At 34.8% G+C, this 27,699-nt stretch overlaps 2 protein-coding genes and 1 pseudogene across 2 annotated transcripts; 2 read left to right on the top strand and 1 right to left on the bottom strand.

Annotated features, from left to right (window-relative positions):
• Positions 1 to 627: 627 nt before the first annotated feature.
• Positions 628 to 2,478, top strand: LOC107927377 (berberine bridge enzyme-like 8; annotated as a pseudogene).
• A 3,169-nt stretch (positions 2,479 to 5,647) lies between these two features.
• Positions 5,648 to 7,436, top strand: LOC107927359 (berberine bridge enzyme-like 8). Its single transcript, XM_016858421.2, has one exon. It carries the CDS (start codon positions 5,652 to 5,654, stop codon positions 7,317 to 7,319), a length of 1,668 nt encoding a protein of 555 aa, XP_016713910.1. The 5' UTR covers positions 5,648 to 5,651; the 3' UTR covers positions 7,320 to 7,436.
• Positions 7,437 to 11,935: 4,499 nt separating this feature from the next.
• On the bottom strand, positions 11,936 to 13,609 carry LOC107927369 (uncharacterized). Its single transcript, XM_016858425.2, has one exon. It carries the CDS (start codon positions 13,607 to 13,609, stop codon positions 11,936 to 11,938), a length of 1,674 nt encoding a protein of 557 aa, XP_016713914.1.
• Between the last annotated feature and the right edge of the window lie 14,090 nt (positions 13,610 to 27,699).

Below are 27,699 nucleotides of genomic sequence, written 5' to 3'. Positions count from 1 at the left end.
CATATAAAGAAAGACCCTAACAATGATGATGGCGATGGATTCATTAATGAGCCTTTGAAAATGAGATGCATGACATGAGGCTGAGCATCCTTAAACAAGAAAAGGACGAGATCATTGCTGAAAAATATGCAAAGTTGGAGGCTACAGAGTAATAGTTGAACGTTTCCAAAGTTATCCTTAATAAGCTTGGTAGTCAAAGTAGGAACCTGGACAAGATTTTGACTAAGTTACTCTGGTAAGAATTATTTTCCAACCAACCAACCAAAATTCTACATTTAGAATTATTATCCAAATCATTTCTTAATTTTAAACCCACCTGGTCCCAACTATCTTCCTATATTTTTGTCACACAAAACCCAATAATATTAAGATAAGTGAAGATTCAGAGCACGTATGCAAGTATTATTCAAAGATTTAGTTTTCCATCCGTATGTATTGATTTTCAATTATAACAACACTGAAATTTCAAACAATTAAACCAAATACCAGGGCTTTTTTAATCAAACTTGTACCGTCCACGCTAGCTAAGAAACTTCAGTTTTCTTCACATAGCGGCTCAAAGCATTGCCTTTACAAATAAGGAAATCTCTTGTTGAACTCTTCACAAATTCATAAGTTTCATAAAACATGAAGTCCCTTCACGGTTGTTTGCTATTGCTTTTCGTTGTTGTTTTCTCATTGTCATGGGTGAATGCTTCAGCTAATAGCAATGATTACTTTCTTGATTGCCTTTCTTCATATCATCCCGATGAATCCACTTCCTTTTCTAAAGTTATTTACACTGAAACAAACTCTGCATATTCAGCAGTTTTGGAGTCCTCCATTCGGAATCCGAGGTTTTCTACGCCAAATACCCCAAAACCATTGGTTATGGTAACACCATTGAACATTTCCCATGTTCAAGCAACGATTCATTGCTCCAAAAGGCATGGTATCCAAATTAGAACTCGGAGTGGAGGTCATGATTTCGAAGGCCTTTCCTATGTCTCTCAAGTCCCGTTTGTCGTTATCGATTTGGTACATTTTCGATCCATCGATGTTGATGTCAAAAAAGAAGAAGCATGGATTCAATCAGGTGCGATCACCGGTGAAGTATACTACAGAATCAATGAAAGAACCACCAATCTTACCTTCCCAGGGGCTCTTTGCCACACTGTGGGAATTGGTGGGTTCATTAGTGGTGGAGGTTGCGACTTCTTGTTCAGAAAATATGGTCTTGCAGCGGATAACGTAATCGACGCACAGTTTGTCGATGCTAATGGGAGAGTTCTTGATAGAAGATTGATGGGGGAAGATCTGTTTTGGGCCATTCGAGGTGGTGGAGGAGGAAGCTTCGGGATCGTCCTGTCATGGAAGGTAAAGCTGGTTCATGTTCCGTCAACTGTGACTGTTTTCTCAGTGGGCAGGACCTTGGAACAAAATGCAACACAGCTTCTTCATCATTGGCAATACGTTGCACCCAGGGATTTAAATTGCGGTCGCGGTCGCGTTTTCAGTCGCATTGCGTTTATCACGGTTGCGGACATAACAGATGCTATTGCAGTCATTGCAGGTATCGCGGTCGTGAATTTTACATTACTTATTGTGTATTGCGGGTATAGCGGGTTTCGGCAGTAGCGGTTTCGGACGGTGCCGTTACCGCTATATAACGGCCGCTATTTCGGTAACGGACCGCTATTTAAATCCCTGGTTGCACCCAATCTTCCAAATGATGTATACTCAATCGTTTCGATATCATCGATAAACTCTACTGAAAATGGGGAAAGGACTGTTCTAGCAACCTTTACTTCAGTGTTCCAAGGTGTTGCCGATGAGCTGATTCCATTGATGCAAGAACGATTCCCTGAGCTTGGACTCCTTAAAGAAGATTACATTGAGATGACTTGGATTGAATCTATATTGTTCTGGAACCAACTTTCAAATGAAACATAGGAGATTTTACTCGATAGGAGCAATAGTAATTCCCTTATGCCTCTTTCATACAAATCAAAATCTGATTACGTAAGGAAACCAATGCCAGAAATAGCATTACAAGGGCTATGGTCCCGACTTCTCGAGGTCGACGAAACAAGCACAGCAGTTGTAAACATCATATCTTACGGAGGAAAAATGGACGAAATCCCAGAGACAGAAACTCCATTCCCTCATCGGAAAGGCACCTTATACAAGATAAACTACAACATCGTTTGGCAAGAAGAGGAAAACAGCAACCCTCAAAGGTATATAAGTTGGATGAGGACACTTTATAGCTACATGGGTCCATTTGTTTCAAAATCTCCACGAGCAGCTTACGTTAACTATAGAGATCTTGATATTGGATGGAATAATGATGATGGCAAGACAAGTTATAAACAAGGAAGCGTTTGGGGCTGTAAATATTTCAAGAATAATTTTGATAGATTGGTTTATGTCAAGACAAAAATTGATCCAGAGAATTTCTTCAAGCATGAACAAAGCATTCCTCCTCGTTTTCATTAATAGAAAAAGAAAGATTATGTTATGAGTTAAATTTATTACCTAACAATTCTACATCTCTAAGTAGCTTTTAGGTGTTTTTTAGAATAAACATGTCCTTCAAAATTCAAAGCTCGTCCGATATTACGTTCAGTAATAGATTTTGTCTTGAAGGTTTTGTTTAGAATAAGGGTCTATTTGATTGGCAGTAAAATGTTTTCCGTAAAATGATTTCTGGAAAATGTTTTACATTTCTGTAAAATGACTTACTGGAAAATGTTTTCTGGTGTTTGATTGAATCTGTGTAAAATATTTTCTGCTGTTTGACAGATTTCCCGAAAATATTTTCCGGAAAAGTTATTTTTTAATATATTAATATAAGGGAAATTATAAAAGTTAAATATTATTTCTTAAAATATATTACTTATAAAAGTAATAAGGGAAATTATAAACTCTAGATGGATCCCAATAAGCCCAATTTACTTGAGGTTGAAGATATGATTTTGGATTCAAGACATGGGATATGTGATGCCAAAAGATGATGTTGGATATAAGACATGATATTCTAGGGTGTGTATACAATGATTCGTTCTTGATTTTTTGGAACAAAAGAGAGCAATTGCTTTGACTCTTAACCAATTGTTTTGACTCTCATTCCCACTTCTATTTTCAGACTGCCCTCTTCTATTATCAGAGAACAAAAGAGAGCAATTATCAGACTGCCCTCTTCTATTTTCACCTTCTTCATCTCCTAACCAATTGCTTTGACTCTCATTCCCACTGCTTTCCAATATCTTCTCCTTATTCCCTTCGACTGCAACAGTAAAACTTCCTTCCGATTCACTCAAATTAGCCACACATTCAGCATCCTCTGTTGCTTCCCACTCTAAAATTTGATTGCTTTTATCTGAAGAATCGATAATACCTTGATTTTGGTCAATTACTTCCGCATTATTTTCAATCGCTGCTTTGGGTCAATTTGAAAAGCAAGCTCATCAGATTCTCGTTCACTTTCAATCTCTGCTTTGGGTCATTCCGAATCAATTCCACAGTCTCTGTCTTGGAAACACTACGCTCGATGTCATTCACTTGCTCCCTTCTGGATCTTGATTGCCGAGTCGGATCTGCCCCGCTCCGAACTGACGAAGTGGACGAGGATGGATACCATCTTGGGCTTAAGAGACTGAGGCTGCGACGCCTCGGGCATTACCAGAACCGGGATCCCTCTAAAGCTTCTCCCATAGCGGGGGCGAAACGACGCATCGAATGGATTTTGGGCAAAAGCAAAATGGAATCCAAACAAAGCTTCAAGGAGAGCTTTTTCCATCAGATTGACTGCCGAGGGCTACACTTTTCGAGAATCAGCAACTTCTCTCCGAAGGCCACTGCCATGGCTTGGAGGCGATTGTAGGCTTCGAAACGGGAAAGGGAAGGAGAAGGGGAAAGGGAAGGAGAAGGGGAAAGGGGAGAAGAATGGGTCATTTTTCGGAAAATGTCTTACCGAATTCAAAACGGTAAGACATTTTCCTCAAACAAGAATTCCTTTTCCCGTGTTTTGTAAAATATTTTACAATAGGAAATCATTTTCCTCCAATCAAACACCGGAAAATGGGGAAAACCAATTCCGGAAATAGTTTTCCCCCTATCAAACAGACCCTAAATTAACTTGCTGTTCTTACTATGAACTCCAGCTTTTGCCAAAACATAAAAAATGAATGGCTAAAAAATTATTATTCCTTGAACAAAATAAAAAATAACTTTCTATATTTTATGTCAGCGTAAGTTTAAGTAGACTTGACCATGGGTCGAGTTATCCAACCCGGCTTGAAGGCTTACTCAAAAAATAGGAGAGTTTAAGTAAAAATGTAGGCTCAAAAAATAAATTTTGACAAAAAAATTAGACTCATTTTTTAAATGGGTTGGACCTTATGAAAGAGTTATTGTCTTGGCCCAACCCAAATAAATTAACTATTTTTTAATAAAAAAATCATATTTTTTTTGTTGTCCCTAGTGTTTTGGTGTTGTTATTGATATTATTTTTACGGTTGTTTTTGTTGTTTGAATTTTTTTTGTGTATTTTTGTTATTGTTTTGCTGGTGTTTTTAATATTATTTGAAATTGTAAAACTTATGTTTTATTATTAATTTTGTTACTGTTTTATTTGTAATTTAGTATAAAGAATTTTTAATTTATTTTCAATTTATTTGTTGTTTTAATATTTGTTCTAATATTTTTAAGTATATTTGATATATTATAATTTTTTAAAATTTATTATATATAATAAAACAATCTAAAAAATTAATTCTAACTAACCAAATTCGAATTTAATTTCTATAATTCAAATTGAACTTAAACAAAACTTTAGAATAAGTCAAACCCAATCCAAACCTAAATTTTTATTGAGAATCCACCCTGCCCACAGTTAAGTTCAAAGTATCTTCCCATATTTTTGTTAGACAGAATCCAATAAATTATACGAAAAGTCAACATCCAAATCACAAATGCAGGAATTATTCAGAGATTTAACAGCAAAGAAAATGATTAATAAATGATTTATTCTCCGACGCCGTAATTGACAATTTGACATTTGCTAATAAAATACAAGTTCTTATATTATGTTTCTTCAATGATAATAATAAAAGTTGTTAAATTGTGTTGAAAAAAAAAAGGGAACTGTTTCATGAGTAGACAGGTAACGAGGAACAATGTAGAGAGAAAATTTTGACCAAAACTTTTGGTAAAAGAAAATAGAAACACTCAATTTTAATATTAAATAAATTAATTTATTTGAAAAGAAATTAAACTTTAAAGCGAATATCTAAAGATAATTAATCATAAAGTTAATATGTTTTCGTTAATTTTACATAATTTTTATTGGTATAAAAATAAATTCAACTCTTAAAATTTACATATTCTATTTATATATATATGCATTTGATAATTTTTATTAAATTTTCAGGAAATATTAAAAGTTTAATATGTTATTATATCAATTAAAATCATATACAAAATGGAAAACATGAATTGTCTTGTTCATTTTTAAAATTAAGAAGGGTTAAATTACTCTAAATTTTTTTAAAATAAATTAATTTATTCAATATCAAAATTGAGAGCGAGCCAAAAGATGTTTTTACCAAAACCTAGTAATGAAATCAAACCCTTAATACTTAAGGAAATGAATGACGTAGGAAAACTCTATGAATAAGGAAACCTCTTATTTCAAGTGTTCACAAAATTCATCAGTTTCAGAAAAGATGAAGTCCATTTACTGTTCTTTACCATTCCTTTTCGTTGTTGTTTGCTCATTGTCATGGGTGAATGCTTCGGCTAATAGCCATGAGAATTTTCTTGATTGCCTTTCTTCATATCATCCACAGGAATCCTCTTCCATTTCTAGAGTTATTTGCACTGAAACAAACTCCTCATATTCAGAAATTTTGGAGTCTTCGATTCAGAATTACAGGTTCTTTACGACAAATACCCCCAAACCATTGGTTATTGTAACACCATTAAACATCTCCCATGTTCAAGCAACGATTCATTGCTCCAAGAAACATGGTCTCCAAATTAGAATTCGAAGTGGTGGCCATGATTTCGAAGGTCTTTCCTATGTCTCCCAAGTCCCGTTTGTCGTGTTCGATTTGGTTCATTTTCGATCGATTGATGTTGATGTCGAAAATGAGGAAGCATGGATTCAATCAGGTGCAATCACCGGTGAGGTATACTACAGAATCAATGAAAGAAGCACAAACCTTACCTTTCCAGGCGCTGTTGGCCACACTGTTGGAATTGGTGGATTCATTAGTGGTGGAGGTTATGGTTTGTTGTTCCGAAAATACGGTCTCGCGGCGGATAATGTGATCGATGCGATGTTCGTTGATGCCAATGGGAGAATTCTTGATAGAAAATCAATGGGTGAAGATTTGTTTTGGGCTATTCGAGGTGGTGGAGGGGGAAGCTTTGGGATCGTTCTTTCATGGAAAGTAAAGCTGGTTCATGTTCCATCAACCGTGACAGTTGCCGCTGTACGAAGGACCTTGGAACAAAATGCAACACAGCTTCTTCATCGTTGGCAATACGTTGCACCCAATCTTCCAAATGATGTATACTCAGTGGTGTCGATTTCAACAACGAACTCTTCCGAAAATGGGGAAAGGACTGTTGTAGCAACCTTTGTTTCAGTGTTTCAAGGTGGTGCTAATGAGTTTATTCCATTGATGCAAGAACGATTCCCTGAGCTTGGTCTCGTTAGGGAAGATTACATCGAGATGACTTGGATTGAATCTATATTGCTCTTGACCGGACTTACAAATCAAACATCGGAGGTTTTACTTGACAGGAGCTATAAGAATTTCTTTCTTTCTCCTTCATTCAAAGGAAAATCTGATTACATGAGGAAACCAATGCCTGAAATTGTAATACAAGGACTATGGTCACGGCTTCTTGAGGACGAAGCAAGGATTTCAACTCTAAACATTATAGCTTATGGTGGGAAAATGGACGAAATCCCAGAGACTGAAATACCATTCCCGCATCGAAAGGGCACATTATACAAGATAAGCTACTACGTCGGCTGGCAAGAAGAGGATAACAGTAACCCTCAAAGGTATATAAGTTGGATTCGAAAAGTTTATAAGTATATGGGTCCATTTGTATCAAAATATCCACGAGAAGCATATCTCAATTACAGAGATCTTGATATAGGAAGGAATAATAATGAGGGCAAGGCAAGTTATAAACAAGCAAGCGTCTGGGGTCGTAAATATTTTAAGGAGAATTTTGATCGGTTGACTTATGTTAAGGCTAAGATCGATCCGGAGAATTTCTTCAGGCATGAACAAAGCATTCCTCCACGTTTTCATTGATAAGGAAAAGAAGAGTATATTATGTGTTCAACTTATAACCTAATAAATTTGATATATGTAAGTCGATGTCACTCTTACACAATTTCATTAATAGTAATACATTTTATCTTAACAATTCGTTTTCCTGTTTAGGCTTTCTTTATATTGTTTTTCAAATATATTTTATTTGCCCATCATGGAAATTTTATTACTAATAAAAAAACACAGCTGGGTCAACCTTGCCAGAAGAAGCAATGTCCAATATCCCACAAAAGACAATGAAAAACTCACGACTAAACTTCCTAGAAAATCACCTACAAACCCTGCATTAGAAAGAACTTCTCACCAAGCAAACCAACAGCTTATGTTTGTTCTTATAAACAACTCATACAAGATCTACAATGCATTAAATTCACAAAACACACACCAAAAATAAAAATACCCAAGGCAAAAACCAAAAGTATAGTCCAAAAAACATAAAAGATATTACCCCCAGGCCATAAACATCTGATCTCCATCCGCATTAGTCTGTGCCGAAACATGTGCAAAAGAATCAGTCTCACGGAGGACACGAACAAAACGCACCTCTCCAATCAGGCCAAGGGCAAAAATTGTGAGTTTTGTCGGTTCACCGACCTTGGAGACTTTGGGAGCTGATGGTTTCTTTAAGTTTGATCATATATGGTAAAGATTTTTTTTTATTAAATAAACAAAGAAAATTATAAAGAGGAAGTCATAAACAAGTTAACAGGAGTACTATCATTCTTTAGAATCCCTTTAATCTCTAACAGGGGTTCTTCAATAATGTTCAAAGATTTAGCACTTGACAGAGCCATTTTCGCCAAAGCATCAGCTACCCGATTAGTATCTCTGGGAGCATAATTCAAGGACCACTTCTCTTCAAATGCTAGAATTTGTTGAATTCTCCTTATCAAAGAGTTTTTTGAATCACCCATTCTACTATCATTGATGGATATCACATTCTCAAGACTATCTGATTGTATAATGACCTCATCATAGCCTTGTTTTTGAAGAATAAGTAATCCATCCAGTACGCCCCATAATTCAGCTGTCGCAATTGAGCATTCCCCCAAGAAACGATTATATGGTAAAGATTATTAATATAACTATATTAGAAACTTAAAAATTCGGAATAAGGTAGAAGCCTATAATATTTAAGTTACCTATGATAGAAATTTAACACAATATTTCATATAATGTCAAGTCTTAAACTTAATAAGACAAAGTACATAATTCTACATAATTAGAATGTAATTGTTAATATCATAAAATTATAAATATAATATATCATCTAGGATAAAAAATTTTAAGTGTTGTGATAAGGAGAATGATGGGTCATATACTCTTAACAGATTCATAATATAAATTTGTTAGAGTGCTATAATTACGGGAGAGCACTTAATGGGATCTACATATGTGAATATGAAGTGTGGTCACTTTGAAGAGCTCAAGAGTTTAACTCTAACAAGACTCATGAAAAAGGTTATAGATACATGGTTATAATAGTGTCCCTATTGATGTCCACGAAATCAACTAAAATTTTGACTAAAGCAAGTGCAACTATCAATTAATAGTATAGCTACGGTGAGTAAAGATATCGTTCCCACAAAGATTAAAAGTACTAGTAATTACCTTCTTTCTATTATTTAACCAACAAATTGGGGTGATTGATTAAAACTAAAATTAACTAAATTAATTAACTAAAGAATACAACAAATAGCAAATTAGGAAAATAAACGATTAACAACCAAGAAGCAAGGCAATACCCAAGAAAGAATCCTCCTAAATTTCATCTGTCATTATCAATCTGAATTAAATAATTTCTTCACTTAGTATCTTGATCCGTAGAAATCCCTAAATTATGCTAATATCTCTTTTGAGACTAAGAGCAACTAACTCTATATTAATTAATTGGAATTTTATTCTAATTAAAACCCCTTTATCACATTAATTCGATCTATGGATCCCTTATTAGATTTGACTCTAATCTAGTAGATTTATGTTGTCTTATTTCTAGGACTGCATGCAACTCCACTCAATTATGTGAAATCTACTCTTAAACAAGGTTCATCCCTCCTCTAATTTAAGCACATCAAACATGGATTAATAGTCTGGAAATATTAAACTAAGAATTAAGCATACATAATTGAGAACAAGATCCAAGTATTTATTGCGTAAAATAGAAATAAGAAATAGAATTCATCCTAAGGTTCATCCCCTTAAATATTTAGAAAATTAGCTCATAATCGCAAATAAAAAAATCTCAAAGACAGTATAACCATAAAAAATAAAGAAACTCATAATAAACTTCAAAGAAATAAAAAGGAGATCCTCAATCTTAATGGAAATTTGCTTCAAAGTCAGCTTCAATGGCGTTTTTTGAGTTGTTTTCTTGAGTATTCTCTGACGGCTTTCTCCCATCTTCTTATATTTAGTATATATAGGTCTTAAAATGTTTGAAAAACCTAAAAATTATATGTTTTCGCGTGTTTGGGGTGCGATTCGCACACAACAAATATATACAAAATCTGATATAAAAGAATATACATCCTAATTTTATTTGATTCTAATCAATTTGATTTAACTGCCCTTTAATGCAGATTTTGTCTCATTATACATAGATATTTCCAAAAAATTCTTCCATTTTGAATGCCTATAAAAGGCTAAGATTTCTTCTGAATTTTTTTCTCAATATCACTATATCACACCGAGATTATTTTCTCTCTAAAATCCTTCTCTTTTCCTCTCCATATTTTCCAACGTTTTGTGATAGCAAAATGCATCGTTTGTTCGTTGATTACTGCAGATGTGCTACTGCTTTGATTATTGTGTTGTTATATTCTGGGAGATAGTCGACCAACGTTTCTCCAAATGTTGTAGGAGCGGTCAAATTTATCTTAAGGAAACTATGTTAAACAAGCCTCAACATTTAGTAAATCTCTATTCTTCTTTTCGATTTTTAGTTTTAACTTTATTACGGTATTTATTGATTTTCGTATCTGACAATTTAAATATAAATTATTTAATATATTTTATTATATATATAAATATTTGTTTATTTATAATTATATATTTTTGGTCGCTAAATTGTTTTGTCCAACATGTGTATTTTGTCAATGGTTCACAACACCTCGATCAATAAGCTGGATTCTTAATAAGAAGACTATGATGCATAAGATCAAGTGGATGGTCGCGATGGAAAGGGTCATTAAGCTTCAAAGGTGCATCAGCACATATCTTGTGAAGGTAAAATCCACATTTTTCCGCACAGCTAAAACATGGAGCAGACACATTCTCCCCACACTTGGAGCAGTCAGCTACTCCACTTTGATTATCGATCAGCTGCTCTTCATTCAACAGAAGTAGCAGTGAATGTTGATGCCGATAATTCTCTGGCTCCACCATTTCTCCTTCCTCACAGTCACTTCCCCCAAACAATAGAACCTTAAAAGACCCAATATAAATAAAGGAAAAGTTGATTTTGGGAGCAAAGTTTCAATGAAAAAGTAAGATTACAAGTGCAGAAAGATAATGATTCAAGAACTGGGAGAGGCAGAGGCTCAGAGGTCAACTTAGTTAGCTAGTCAATGTTTTTTCTTATCTTTTTCGTAAAGCTCTGCCTGCTTCACTCATGCTATCATAAGAGAGTAGGTTAGGATATTGACGCCATATCCATAAAATTGATATTTAGAGCTAAACCATCCACAAAAATACATAATCCAACGCTATATAAAATTTAAATGTGAATCTAAGAATGAGAGAAAAATATGTAGGAACAATGGCAGCAGCAAAAATCAAACAAAGTTGCAAAACAGAATTTGCAAAACTGAAGCAAGAGGTATCGAAGCAAAAGAAAACAAAGCAAAGCAAAAGCAGTGAACAAAATTGAATACTCAGCAAATTGTAACTGAACATTATCAATTTTCATTCAAAATTTGAATATATAAAAGAGTTACAAATTTTGATTCATTTGACAGTTACCTAATGACATAACTGCTCCCACTTAAACTAAACTAATACAAGCTTAATTCAAATACAAAATAAGCTGACATATCAGCTTTTACATCATCAATCCAATCACAAACTTAATCCAACTAACTTTGGAAACTAGTTAGAGTTGAACTAAACTAAATTACATCAAAACAAAACAGCAATGTCAGTTGCTTCATTTGGTCCAAAAACCATTCGTGCGCGCCAAGCAAAATGAGCTGAGCTCGATAGCTGCTGGTCTCGACAGTAGCATGCTTCTGGCTCCATGTTGCATTGTAGTCCAGCTTTCAACAAAATAATCTCAGGAAAAGTTGAGTTTTCAAATGAACTTATATAAAGAAACAAAGAGCTATTAAGCATCAAGCAACAACCTTATTATCGTAGTCCTCATATAAGTAAAATCACATTGTCCAATTACAAGAAATTCTAGATTCAACAATCAAACACCAATGCAAACCTCGTAAGTTTTGGCTTTAGATTATTGCATTAAAACTTAAAAGTCGAAAAAATCAATTACTATGACAACAATAACTAGCATTACAAGGCAAAGATCAAAATTTGTTCTTCAATCTTGAGTTTACCTGTAAATAAAGTGGTAGGTTTCAAATATGATTAGGTCTAAATTGCTACATGGACCAATTCCATAAACGTTGTAGAGAAGAACTGAGTGCTACACAATCCCAATGAATAATATATTTGCACTCTGACTTCAAGCATTCAATAGCCAAATCTTCACAAGGCTTACCGCATTTATCACAATCAGGATAGTAATACTTTTTCTTCATAATGGTGAGTGGGTGTGGATGATCTTTTTCTTCATAGATACTCTTGAGTTTGAGGAATGGATATTTTCCAAGAACACAATCAACATGAGCAGAAGTATCGCATGCTGCACAATGAAAAAACCAATGATTTGGATCTCGACTTTCTTCACAGATATCACAATAATGATTTTCTGAATAACTATTATCATCATTATCATCAGGATCAGTGAGTGAAAGAAGATGCTGATCACATTTGTGTTGAGCCATAATTGGAAGTGAAAAACATTCAAGATCTAGCACAAAATTGCAATCCTTACAACAAAATGCCCCCCATGAAAAATGACTACAAGCATTGCACTTTCCTTTGTACCGTCTGTAGAAACGGAGGGGGTGTTTATGTTTCAAACATGTTCGAGCACCAGGAGTAAGAGCAATCACACATCTGAGACATGTCCTACTCGTACATTCACTACATTCATAAGCAAAACCATTAGATCTATTCAAACAAATTTCACAGCTAAAAACCTTATCTGAAATGAGGATGAGAGGTTGTTTGCAATGTTCATGATGCCAAACACGCTTCATCGTAAGTGACTCCGCACAAGCTTTATAAAGAAAAAAATCACATTGCGAACAATAGTAAAATGGATCTGAGATTGGTAACATACACCCATCACAACTGTTTTCATACCCTCCAACGGAATCACTTAGCATTAGGTTGTGCATATGTTTGAAGTGTTTAATTTTTGTAGCTTTTTTGGCATCATTCCACTCCAAAACAGTGATGGAACTTTCATTGGATATCTCATCTTCATCTTCGCGTGAAGGTATAGAATATGAATATTTATCCTCTGTCACACAACGGACATGGAATGTAATATTACAATGTGAACAACAATAACAGCCTAGCTCTGGATTGACCTCATCATGACAAATATCGCAGACTGAATTTCTAAAATCTCGTGGAAGAAAGTATTTGTGATAAATGCGATGATCATGCCACTTGCTAATGATGATACATGGCAATGAAATGCACTTTTTATGGACTATAATGTTGCATGTACAACATATGTAGGCAGCATAATTTCCTTCGGCACCGCATGCATCACAAATGAACGGTAGTCGTCTTGGAAACAGAGTGAATGGATGCGGATGGCTTTTATCTTCAATAATGGGTGATGGGAATACACATTCAATGTGGACAGCAAACTTACAAGGAGAACAACCATAAACAAATCCTATAAGCCCTTCTTCTAGGCATGTCTTGCAGGAGAGCTGTTCGCTATTAAATTGTAGAACAAGAGGATGCTCGCGATGCAACATATGATTCAATTTGAAAGGAAGCTTAGCGCATTTCTCATGTAAATTAAATCCCCAGTCAGGAGAAAAGTGTGTATACTTTGCTAACGGTTCCCGGCATCCAAAGCACTTGCTAACATCTTCAAGTTCGTCATCACCATTTTCAGTGGAAATCTGATGAAGTTGGTTCAGCATGCAGCAAACTCGACAGCATGCAGGCCATGAAGACCAAGTCATGCAGGAGCTGCTGGAACGAGCTGAACTATTCCTATTTTGTTCATCTTGTAATCTTAAGTTAATGTAATGTACTTTAGTTCATTTAGAACTATGTTAGGTTTATGATTGATGTAATTTTGATGACAATTGAGCTGTTAAGTCAGCTTTGTTTAAGTGTGCAAGCTTAGTTTTTCAAGTTTCAATGTATTAGTGGTAGTAGGTGATGATTAGGTATCATTATGCAGATTTTGACAAGCAAATTGCTTGGTTTATGCATTGGCATTATGCCATTATTCAACCCATGAATGAAGTTCAGTTTGTTCATCAACTTTTCTCTTCATTTTTTCTTAGCTTTTCTTCCTCTTGCTCGAATTCTCTTGTTTGCTCAGCAAGTCACGAGACTTGCTTAACAAGTCTGCACTGAATCTGTTAGTTTCAGTTACAGCACCAACAATTGGTATCTAGAGCCTATTTCTTAAGGGATCTGTTACACAAATCCATGGCTTCATCAAGCTTTTCACCAGCTGCACCTCAAGTCTTCAATGGAGAAGGCTATCACATATGGGTGGTCAAAATGAAGACCTACTTGCAGGCTTTCGATCTGTGGGAGGTGGTCAACTCTGATGTTGAACCAGAGCCACTTAGAGCTAATCCAACAGTGGCTCAGATCAGGCAGCATGCTGATGAAAGGACCAAGAGGCACAAGGCTATGTCTTGCATCCAAAACTCAGTGTCTGATGTGATTTTCACAAGGATTATGGCCTGTGAATCACCAAAACAGGCCTGGGACAAGTTGTAGGAAGAGTTTCAAGGGACAGAGAGGACAAGGCAGCAACAGTTGTTAAACTTGAGGAGAGATTTCGAGAATTTGAAGATGAAGGAAGAAGAAACTGTCAAGCAATATTCTGACAGGATTATGGCTGTGGTTAACAGCATCAGGCTCCTTGGAGAGCAGTTCAATGAAGCTAGGATAGTGGAGAAGGTTATAGCAACTCTGCCTGAGAGGTATGAGGCAAAAATCTCATCTCTCGAGGACTCAAGAGACCTGTCCACCATCTCCCTGACAGAGTTGATCAATGCTCTATATGCTCAAGAGCAGAGGAGAGCAAGCAGACTAGAGGAGCACCAAGAAGGTGCCTTTCAGGCAAGAACAAATACTGCCTACAAAGGCAAGAAGGCCTGGAGAGACAAGCCAAAGGATGATGCTGCAATGAGAGAAGGTCAGACTTGCAAGCACTGCAGAAAGGCTGGTCATTCAGAAGAAAAATGCTGGTTTAATCCAGATTCAAAGGAAAACTAAAGCAACTAGGAAATCGAAAATCACCTTTAAAAAATGCTTTTGAATTTTTCTTTTCAATATGCTTTTCTCCGTGTGCCTCCATTCCATCCCCTTTTACATTATTTTCCTTCGGTTTTTATAGCCGAAAAATAAATAAAATAAAAGGAAAAAGAAATAGATTTCTTTGCTGTAATTTGCTGTAATCTGCTGTCAACTTGCTACTTTCTGTTTTTGCTTATTAATCTATTACAGGTGTGAAGTCATGGTGAGACTGTTCGTAGGCGTGGAGCGTGGCACGCGTATGTTGGGCTGCTGATGGCGTTTGCAGCACTGACTGTTGGCTAGAGTTCGCCAAAAATTTAGCTGTATTTTAGTTTTGGGCCATTGGATGTTGGGCTATTGAGTTAATATTTAGTGTTTGGGTTTAATGTAATGGGCTAAGGGGTTAAGTTTATTGAGTCATGGACTATCTTGGACTAATGGACTTTTAAATTATTTTGGTTTTATTATTTTTATATTTTTTTTGTTTTATTTTTTGGTTTTGGTTTTGGTGTAAGCTCGGGCACAAATTGGGTCTTACAGACCAAGTACTGTTGAGATGTGCTGACGCTGTGGAAGCTAAGTTAATCTTGGAAGAAGTTCACCAGGGTGTTATTGGTTCATGATGGCTAGACAAATCATGAGGTTTGGATATTATTGGTCTACTTTAGAAGGGGATTGTATCAACTATGCCAAAAAATGCCATAAATGTCAGATTTATGGAGACAAGATTCATGTACCACCTTCACCTCTACACGTTATGACTTCTCCATAGCCTTTCTCTATGTAGGGCATGGATGTCATTGGGCCAATATCACCTTTATTTTTGTGGTCATTGATTACTTCACGAAATGGGTAGAGGCTGCTTCTTATGCGAATGTTACTAAGTCGGCTGTAAGTCGTTTCTTGAAGAAAGAGATTATTTGTCAGTATGAGATGCCTAAAAGGATCATATCAGACAATGCACTGAACTTGAACAACAAAACGATAGTAGAAGTTTGCAATCAGTTCAGGATTAAGCATCATAACTCTTTGCCGTATCGCCCAAAGATGAATGGGGCAGTGGAAGCTGCTAACAAAAACATCAAGAAGATAGTAGGGAAAATGACTAAAACCTACAGAGACTGGCATGAGAAGTTACCATTTGCACTATTAGCTTACCTAATGTCTGTCAGAACTTCTACCGGGGCAACTCCTTTCTCGTTGGTTTATGGGATGGAAGCAGTGTTACCCATTGAAGTGGAAATCCCGTCTCTTCGAGTCTTGTCAGAGAAAAATTTGAATGAAGCTGAATGAATACAATCGCGATATGATCAGTTGAACTTGATTGAGGAAAAGAGGCTAAAGGCCATTCGTCATGGTCAGATGTATCAGAAGCGAATGATACGAGCTTACGACAAGAAAGTGCGACCAAGAGAATTCTACGAGGGGGATCTTGTACTGAAAAAGATCCTCCCTATTCAGAAGGACTTTAGAGGAAAATGGATGCCAAATTGGAAAGGGTCGTATGTCGTGAAGAAGGCCTTCTCTGAGGGTGCATTGATCTTAACGGAAATGGATGGGAAGAGTTTGCCCAATCCAGGGAATTCAGACTCAGTTAAAAAGTACTTTGTCTAAAGGAGAGAAGAATTCAGGGTGAAAACCCGCAAAGGGCGACTTGAGTTTTCAAAAAAAATAGAGAGGCCAAGGTGAAAACCCGAAAAGGGCGCCTTGTGACCAAAGGGGTTTTGAGTTGAAAACCCGAAAGGGCAGCTCAAATTTTGAAAAGCACATGGTAATCTTGCTATATCTGATTCAACGAAGAGTAAAGCGCGTTGCATATCGGGGCATCAACAAAGTACTTTGGATCTTTTAAACACATGTTGAATTCAAGAAAGTCTTCATGGAGCTGGCATATAAACGCTCAAGCGGCGATATCTAGGGCATCTAACTTTTGTCTTGTTTGCTATCTTTAGATTCTTTTTCTTCTCAAAGATAGGCTTTCAGATTAATTTCCTTTGTATTTTTGACAAATTTATTCAAATCTAATTATTCTTAAGATTAAATTCATCTTTCATTATTCTTAAAGTATGTTGCATTAAAATAATGATAGATGAACTAAATAATTTTCACAAATGAAGTTTTGCTCATTACTCTGGAAATTTCTAGATAATACAAGAAACTAAAACAGAACAATTGTTCGAAGAATTCACGTAAGTGAGGTTTGAAAGAACTTGAGGAAATTCTTTCTTTAGTCCAAAATGATGATTGGACAAATCAAATGATTCGATCCTAAGAGGGGATCATCTTACAGACATTTTTGGTGGGTCATAGCATTTGAAGAATGGTACAAACCCACAGGCTGAGTAGGAATGATACTTCGAGAGAAATAAGGATAAACTTCGACGAAAGAATGAGTGGTGACGTCAGGAATAGGGGTCATATTCATAAACATTTTACATTATAGCAGGTTTAATTAGGAACATTTGACTTACTTCGATCATAGCATCCTAATCGTTAGGCATGAACTCATACACATTATACAGGTTATGTCCTTCAAGGGACAATGAAGATTGATGCGCCTTAACCCCCCAAGCAGTAGGGTAATAGGCTAAAGCATAGCAGATTTGACCTTCAGGTGTTTACGCTGAAGCGGATCCAAGATGATTTAACATCTCTGTGTTGTCACAGAACAAATCGAAGAAACAGATTTGGCATCTCCATATTTGACGGAGAGCAGATCAAAGACATAGCAGATCTAACCTTCGGATGTTTTCACATCGAAGTAAATCCAAGATGATTTGGCATCCTTGCGTTGACAAGGAGCAGATCGAAGACATAGTAGATTTGGCTTTCACGTGTTTACACTAAAACAGATCTAAGATGATTTGGCATTTCTGTACTGTCAAAGAACAAATCGAAGAAACAGATTTGGCATCTCCATATTCGACGGAGAGCAGATCGAAGACATAGCAGATCTGACCTTCATTGAAGCAGATCCAATATGATTTGGCATCTCTGTATTAGACGGGAAGCAGATCGAAGACACAGCAGATCTGACCTTCATTGAAGCAGATCCAAGATGATTTGGCATCTCTGTATTAGACGGGGAGCAGATCGAAGACACAGCAGATCTGACCTTCATTGAAGCAGATCCAAGGTAATTTGGCATCTCTGTATTAGACGGGGAGCAGATCGAAGACATAACAGATTGGACCTTCATTGAAGCAGATCCAAGATGATTTGGCATCTCTGTATTAGACGGGGAGCAGATCGAAGACATAGCAGATCTGACCTTCATGTGTTTACATCGAAGCAGATCCAAGATGACAGATTTGGCATCTCTGTATTAGACAGGGAACAAATCGAAGATAACAGATTTAGCATCTCTTTATTAGAAGGGGAGAAGATTGAAGAAGCAAATTTGGCGTCTCTGTATTAGACGGGGAGCAGATCAAAGATAACAGATTTGGCGTCTCTGTATTAGACGGGAAGCAGATCAAAGATAGTAGATATCGCCTTCCTAAGTTGCAGTGAAGCAGATTAAAGCCGTCAAGAGGCCATTTAAAGAAGATCAAGGATCAAGAAATCAAGACTCGGCGAGCCCAGGCAAAATTGGTCCTTTTATAGTCTTTGCTGTAACACCCCTACCTGTATTCATTGCCGGAATAGGGTACGAGGCATTACCGGAGTTTACTGAACATTTTCAGATAATTTTGAGTCATTTATTATTCATATTTTGAAATAATCATAACATCTCTCTATTGGGCCCTCGAAGCCCAAAACATACATTAGAAATCAACTAGAATAAAATTGAGATCATAAAAAAAATTTCACAAAATCGTAAATTATATTTTCATCTAAGTACTTACCATTTCAATGCTCCTTATAATTAAACATGTTACCATTCAATCAATAACTTGGCACTTGTCTAAGCGTCAAACAACAACATTGTTAGTATACTTGCACATATTTCATATAAATTCAACATTCATATACCTATTTTCTCAACATATCACACTTGAGTTTAATAATAGTCTCAACTTACATAATTTCCTTGTATCAACATATCAAAGATAATTATATATGTACATGTCACAAAATTTATTATTCTCTTACTGTTTCTTCATAAGCATATATCATTCATTTCGTTATATCAATATTTCATGCACCATCATTTCCTAATATCTTGTATATATTTATTTCGATAATAGTTCGTATTAAACTTAACATAAATTAAATTCCATGTACCTATACTTATTTCATTTATCTATCTTCTTAATTATTTCATACAACTATTTTGTACATATATTTCCATATGACCAATTCCTATAAACATTTCACACAACCATTTCATATAACCATTCCATCTGATACATATTACCTGAATATCGATTGTTCAATAGATATCTTGGCGTTTCTCTTCCTCGATCTTATTTATCTTCGACATGATGTCATAGTATCTTTCAACTATGGTTTTACTCGTTTTCTGTCATGTTGCCATCGTATCTTTCAACCATGGTCTTATTCATTTTCCCGTCATGTTGCCAAGGTATCTTTCAACCATGGTCTTACTCATTTCATGTCAGGTTGCCATGGTATCTTTCAACCATGGTCTTATTCATTTCATATCACGTTGCCATGGTATCTTTCAACCATGGTCTTACACATTTCATATCAGGTTGCCATGGTATCTTTCAACCATGGTCTTACACATTCCATATCAGAGAGCACACTCCCGCGAACCTCATCCTTACAGTGGGATTACCAGTCCAGGCTAAATCCCCTATAATATAAACTCATAGAGTATTGTCGGGATTACCAGTCTAGGCTAAATCCCCTGCAACGACAATTACTCTAATGAGCTTGGATCTGAATTACCAGTCCAAGCTAAATTCAGACCCTAATTCGGATTACCCGTCCGGGCTAAATCCATTTTCCAAATATTCTTCGGGAGGGCTATATCAGGATAGGATCACCCGTCCGGGCTAGATCCTTTTTACCGCCAATTCCTTTTCAGAGATCCATCGAAATTTCCTTTCATTCAACCGGGATTTCTTCCCATTTTATCAAATATATCAATGTTTCATCAATTTTCATACAATGAACATTCAAATCATGTTCACATCAATAACATATATTTCAAGCATTAAAGAATATAATTCAAGTTACATAAACTTACCTAGCAAAATTGTAGAAATATCAAGATTTAGAGACATTTTGGTAATTTACCATTTTCCCAATTTTCACCCGATATTAAATTGACAATTTCATTCAATTTATTAATTTAGATAATAAAAACAATTCATTCCCTTCAATTTGGTCATTTTGACATTTTTACAAAATTACCCTTGAAGTTTTACTTTTATTCAATTTAGTCCTTAAGCCTAAAACAAGCAAATTAGCCATGTTTAATGTATATAACACACTTGCAAGTAACATCATCTATAATTTTTATTATTTACTTTTATGAATATTCAAGTTGTCCATCTGTGTCATAGTCACTAAATTATTTATATCTAGAGCTATATAATTCCAAATTAAGATCCGATAATTTTTCCTGAAACTAGACTCATATATCTTCTTACCATAAAATTTTCAGAATTTTTGGTTTAGCCAATAAGTACAGTTTATTCTTTAAAGTTACCCCTGTTCTGTTGTCTAACAGTTCCGACTCTTTTTCACTAAAAATTAATTATATCCTCGTACAAGATTCAAATGATGTTGTCGTTTGTTTCTATGGAAAATAGGCTCATTAAGGATTCTAAACATATAAATTTAAGCCCCTAATTATTTTTATCCAATTTTTTATGATTTTCCAAAGTCAAAATAGGGGAACCCGAAATCCTTCTGACCTTGTATCATAAAATTTATTATATCCCATGATTCACAATTCCATTACTTACATCGTTTCTTTTATAAGAAACTAGACTCAATAAGATTTAATTTCATATTTTATTCATCCTCTAATTCAATTTCTATAATTTTTGGTGATTTTTCAAAGTTACAATACTGCTGCTGTCCAAAACAGTTTTAGTGAAAAATGTTGATTTCCATTTTGCCCCAAATTTCACAGTTTATACAATTCAGTCCTTGCTCAGTTAACCCCTCAATTGAGCTAATTTTTCTCAATTAATACTTTAGTCTATCATTTTAAACTTCTTCATAACCCCTAAAAATCAGAACTTTAGCATTAGACATTAATTCCAAACTCTTTCTTAATTAGGTCCTAAAATGAATTTCCATTAATTTTACTTGATAAAATCATCATATACCAAAATTAAAGCTTCAATTCTATGATTATTCATCATATTATTTCAGCACTCATCCATAAAAACTTTAAAAATTAGCCATGGAATCAAAAACTAATGAAATAGTAAGTTGGACCCAATTGTAAAATTCCAAAAAAATAGAAATTTCAAGGAGAAAGCAAGAATTAAACTTACATGAAGGTAGAGCATGAAAACCAGCTTGAACCCCCTTCCATGGCTGTTTTTCAGCTGATGAATATGAAGAGAAATGAAGAGAATTCTAGATATTCCAGTTTAGTCCCACTTTTATTTAGCTAATTTTGACAATTTTCCAATTTTGCCCTTATTTCACCCATTTCCTGATTTTTCTCAGCTATTGCCCAAAATATCTCCTTTTGGCTTATTTTCACTTTAGGTCCTTCCTCATTTGACAATTGAGCTATTTAATCATTTTAGCAACTTTTACACATTTTCCAATTTAATTCTTTTTTATTTAATTGACCACCCAAATGTCAAAATTTTCTAACGAAATTTTAATGCTACCTTATTGACATTCCGTAAATATTTATAAAAATATTTATGGCTCGGTTTATAACATCGAGATCTCGATACCTCTTTTTATCAATTTCTTGACCAAATAAATCTTTATAAAACACAATTTACTATTCCAAAAATCTTTTAAAAACTACATTTGGCTCGTAAATATTAAATAATATAATCTACGAGTTCATTTGTCGGATTTGATGGTCTCGAACCACTATTTTCGACATCATTGAAATTCAGGCTATTACATTTGCTCTATTCCTGTTACACAGCAATGAGCAAAGAGGGGCAGCTGTAGACACTCAATTTTGTCTGGGCCCAGAAATAAGTTCAAAAAAAATGAAGTCCAAGTTCAGTCCAGAATTACAAATATAATTTGGCCCGATCGGAATGGCCCATTGCTTGAAAAGATTTAAGGTCCATCTACAAGCTTGACTCATATGGAAATATAATCTTCAATGATATGCAATCTTAGATATGATATGCAATCTTAGAAGATATGATTTTGTAATCTTAGAGATTTAATTTGTAGATACCTTTTAATCTTAACCGTTGATGTAATTAATCTGTACCGTTGGATTTGAGGAGGTTCAACTATAAATAGAGGCCTCTCCCTTCATTGTAAACACACTGGAGTTTTGGGAAACAATAAAAATTTTTTAGAGCTTTCACTCAAATTTCTTTCCCTCTTACGTTCTTATTTTCTACGGTTTGTTCTTATTTTATTCTTTGTTCATCTTCGTTTTTCAACCCTTTTTATTTTGATTTAATCCATGTTTCCCTGATTTTTTTTATATATTTTAATTTTTTTAAAATAATTTTAGTATCATATCAAACTCTTTCATTTTTTAATATTTTTTTTAGTATTACTCTTAGTAAATTATTTTTTAAAATTTATTCAAATCATTATTTTTTTAAAAATATATTTCATTTAATTGTCATATTTTATCCAAAAGTTTTTCTAAAATGAGGCAATGTTTTTCGTATTTAGGAATTCGGGAAATAGTGCCCTAACATGCTCGGTTGCGATTTTCCGTTTGTCTAAATGCCTAAAGTATCCTTCTAAATAGATTTTGTAAATCACGAGATGATTTCAGTTACGAGAGTTTAAGAATATCGTGTCCTAATCACGAGATGATTTCAGTTACGAGAGTTTAAGAATATCGTGTCCTATCATGCTAGATGTGATGTTTGTATTCTTTCGGAGCTAAGGAATCTCGATTTTTCAACTTAAATAATTCTGGTCTTAAAAAAGGGATCCTATTTTTAAATCCTTTCAAATTTTTGACATTAAGACAAAAAACTATTCAATTTGGTACCAATTTTAGGCGTTGCGAGGGTGTTAATCCTTCCTCGTACGTAACCAACTCCCGAACCTGTTTTCTTAATTTTTGTAACCAAAACGTTTTATAAGGTGATCCAATCACACCTAAAAAGGTTGGTGGCGACTCCCGTTTTCATTTTTCAAAAGTCAGATCCCTATTTTTCAAACATCCCTTTAAAAAATGGTTTCAACAATAATAGTGATCACAGATTCGTATTTAAGGGCAGCCTATTTAGGATAGCCGTGACATGCTGTTCACTAATAGACTCTCCACAACTGGCAAGACTAGCACAATATCCTTTAATCATTACTAAAAAATCACACATAGACAACTCACCTTTTTTCTGAGAGTGTAAAGCACGCCTATAGAACATCAGACGAGACGTGGTTTTGCTTCAATGAAGAACAACAATGGAATTCCAAATGTGAGCGCTGGTGTCCAAACCAATAAGGTGAGGAAGAACCCTCGGGCTTACAGAAGACAGAAGCCAAGACGCAAGAGCACTAGCTTATTGCTCAAACCCAATAAAGTCAACATTTTCTTAAAGTACTCCATCAGCATCGGAAAGAAACTGCGGGGAAGCAACAGTTCGGAAATCTAAAAAATGCTAAAGCTTGAAAGTTTTGATCACCAAAAAAATCTGTTGACTCCATAACAGATAATTAGTGTCATCAAGAAGGACATTAATCTTTTTAGTAGAGAGAAATCTGCTATCAACCATACCATCGGGCAGGCTGGAAGCTATCGGAAATGTGCCGGACTGAACTGCAGATGGACTGGAGGGCCAAGACATGAAGGCCACAGAAAACCAATTCGCCAAGGATCAATGGCAGTCTGATACCATGTTAAACATTCAGTACAACTTCTATATTGAATCAAGAAGTGAATTATGAGATGTAAAACTGTTGTAAAAAACCTTACTTCCATGTATGCACGTTATATAGAGATAACTGCCAACTGCTTAACAGACTCTTAACTGCTAACTGCTATTAACTAACTTATTAGTTTTATTAGTTACTCTAACAGAATGCACACCAAAGGAAGAGCAAGACCGTGACAACTATGAGAAAGGGCAAACAGGGATCCTTCAGTTGTTTCTTATGTGATGGGTTGTATCGGGTCAGGGAGTGCCAAAGGCGAACAAGGTTGTCAATCATAGTGAAGTTCTACGAGGAATCAAAAGCTAAAGGTAAGCACCATGAGAAGCCGAGATTAAGTGTTATTCGAGTATATAGAGAGGTTCAAAACGATACTTTGTTCTAATTCTAGTTTATGCTATTCTCTCCAACGAAATGAAGATTTATTGATTAGATTACAAGGATTTTTAAGGAAAATGGCTGATGGAATTTCTGATGCCTATAGTGGAACACTTCTTGCGTCTGATGCTAACGTGGAGTTGAATCTCTGGATTTAATATTTATGAATTTGTTTTTGATAGGTTTAGGGTTCCAATTCAGTTGTTTTTCTTAATTAAGTTTTGTTTTGCAGATTCTCAAACATTGTTATCCCATGCTTTGTCTCAATGCTTGTAAGGTAATTAAAAACATATTGTTCTACAATTGTAGCTTTTACTTGCAACTTGCTTATTTTTAGGGGTTATTTCTAGTATATACCTGCTTATTAGGGGTTTTAGCCTTTGCAAATAAGAGAGAACAGTAACTGTAAAAATCTTTGCTTTGATGATGGCAGTAAGCTGATTGCCTTATTTTGTTTCTAAAGTCTTTCACTTAGCTTGTTGAATCTTTATTCAATTCTTTAGTTAATTTCAACGAAGGATTTAATTACGAGCTAGCTAGAGAGAGTCGAAACCATTCGGTGCAAGCCATATGACTCTCTATAAGAGCATTTAGTTGAATCCATTTTTAAAATGGATTAAATATTTATCCCTAGCTTTTGGATTGATGGAATCTGGTCAAACTCATTGAGGTGTGTATAAACAATGAGTTGTTATAAGTTCCAATTTGCATTTTGCTCTTCTTTTCATTGTTCATTATTTAAGTTCAATGGTAGTTTTTGTGAATAAATTCACCTGTGAGTTCTTGAAAGATAGAATTATGTGCCAACAAGTAGCATCCCTAGTAAATTTCCAATAGCTTTATTGTTGCTTTTTACTTGCTTTATTACAAAGTTGTTGTTCTTTGTAGAATTGCAATGCAGTTGCCCTATCATCTTTACTAAAAGAAATTCTTTCATTGTTCATTACATTTTGTTTTTGCCTAAGTTTCTAAGTAGTTATTCTAATATCCAATCTCATTTACTAATGATTAGTCCAGTTTTTTATATTTGTCTTCAAAACTTTTCAAAAATACAGTGGATTTAAATTTTCTTGTTTGGGATCAATCTTTATAAACAATTAATAAGAAAAGTAGAGAAGAACGAATACAAATATTTTATGTGAAAAACTCTCAAAGAGGGAAAAAACACAGGCAAAGGATGTATCGACTCCTCACTAAATGAGTAAACAAACGAGAGTACAATATGAAGAAAATAAACCTGAAAGTACTAAACGTACAATCTCAAACTCCGAAAACAAAATCCTAACTTAGGAACAAAATTCTTTTTATAATTACCACGAAACTCTTACAAAAAAATTCGCATGCGCCTACATCTTATCGCCCTCAAAGAGAAAAACCTTAGTTGATTGGCATGTCAAAACAGGGATACAATGATCCTTTAAATAGGCTTAGATTAGAGTTCTAATCAGACTAACATATCTTTGAAATAATCAAAGTCCAACTGGGGAAAACAGTCCCACTTGAAGTCTAATACGCAACTGCATAACTTGAAAAAATCTCGTGACATTGTGACATCCCATGCATGCTCGTCACGACGACACTGTCACGTTTGTTTGGGGTTTCATTGCGTCGTTGCAACGACGCCTCTATTTTACCTTTTCTTTAATAAATTATCAAACATATTTCTAAATACCTACAAAACATGATCTAATAAATACAAGTCACACCCCATACATCCTCAAATCTTGTAGCCACTAAATTTTGTAGTGTATACCATAGCCTATTCTTTTAAATACAAAGTTTGTCATTAATGTATGCCAAAAATATTAATGAATGCCAACTATAATTAAAGATTATTTCATTATCAGCTTGAAAAGTTTAATGAATTCATTACTTCTCGAAAATAATATTAATTACAATTTTACAATACATAGCATGTCACTTAATGTTATCTAAAAGAAAACACAATATGGTCCATCAATTAAAAGAAATATGGTATCCACATTGACACAATTCCAATAGTTTCCAGCAAATAAGGATAAATATAAAAATGTTATTAAATGATTAGTGGTGGAGTGAGAAAAAAAAATAGATATTGGAATTAAATTATATATTTTTATTATAATAAAAATGTAATTTTATCAATTTAATAGATTATATCTTTATAATTTTAAAAAAAATTAAATTAAATTATTATTGTTTTTAGGGATTCAAAATATAATTTTACCATTACTAATTTAAAATTTTATAAATTATAAAGAATATAAATGAAAAATTTTCCATTCTCCCTTTTGGCTACTTGACCGTAAATGATTAATAATGGTCCACTAATAAGTTTAGATGTTTAGAAATTTGTATTTGATCTATCGGTAACCTATTGATTCAACATTAAAGTTTATTTAATAAAATCCAAAACCAATTATGTTTTGGTCAAGTGTTATATCCTAAAACACATAAAAACATCATATATTATTTCTGCCTGTGAGAAATATAATGCCACAGAGCTATGCAGGTAGTACATATTGTAAGAAAACAACATGCATGCTTCCATGATGGAAACATGATTTTGTTTTATGCAACACACATTGACACACCAAACGACATATAGATATAGTAAGAAGCGACATGCATGCTTCCATGAAGGAAACACGAATTTATTTTATGCGCGCACACACACAATCTTTCACTGTAAATCTCAGCATATGAGCCAATGGAATTTTGCATATATGGCTCTGCCTAACTCCAGTGCCTCTTCTTTGGTATCAAAGTTGGTGCTGTAGTAATTAGAACCGGTGTAAGTGCCACCTTCAATTTCATTTGTGACACTGGTCCCATCATAAAGAGTGTCCCTCTGCATGTATGTGAAGGGAACATCACATATACCTTTTGTCGCGATTACGCAAACGATCACCTTAGTCATTGGAGGCACAGTAACTTTGTACACAACTTCCACAACAGTGGTCGTTGTAGTGGTCTCTCCCCACTCGATTCCTGTTTGAACTTCACCCGATACTTCAACCTTCCCCTCAAAAATGAGTGGAATTTTGAAATCCATTGTGGCTGTCGTACCTAGTTTCAGTGAAAATGAGTTCTGCCAATTTGTAGTTTTGATATCAGTATATGAAAGCTTCACATCGAAAGTGGCGGGTTCGTTGGAAAAGTTAGAAGCTGAATTCTTGGCTACAATGAGGACTATTTCATCGTAAACCCTGGAGTTACCAAGATGATATTTGACACCATAAATTTCCCTTGTCAAAACAGGCTCTTCCACTATTAGTCGAGCTTCTTTTGTAAGAGAATAGGTCGCTGCATTAAGGCAATCATATTTTCCTTCAGTTGTAAGGCTCTTGCAAAAAGCATTGTTGCCTAAGTTGATAAGACCTATGGTCTTATTGTTGTTGGTGCTGTAACTGAAACTAACAGATTCAGTACAGACTTGTCGAGCAAGTCTCGAGACTTG

Source organism: Gossypium hirsutum, chromosome A02 (genome assembly GCF_007990345.1).
Source record: "Gossypium hirsutum isolate 1008001.06 chromosome A02, Gossypium_hirsutum_v2.1, whole genome shotgun sequence".
Classification (NCBI taxonomy): domain Eukaryota; kingdom Viridiplantae; phylum Streptophyta; class Magnoliopsida; order Malvales; family Malvaceae; genus Gossypium; species Gossypium hirsutum.
The sequence above is the reverse complement of the archived record's forward strand: the minus strand, read 5'-3'. Positions and strand labels throughout refer to the sequence as shown.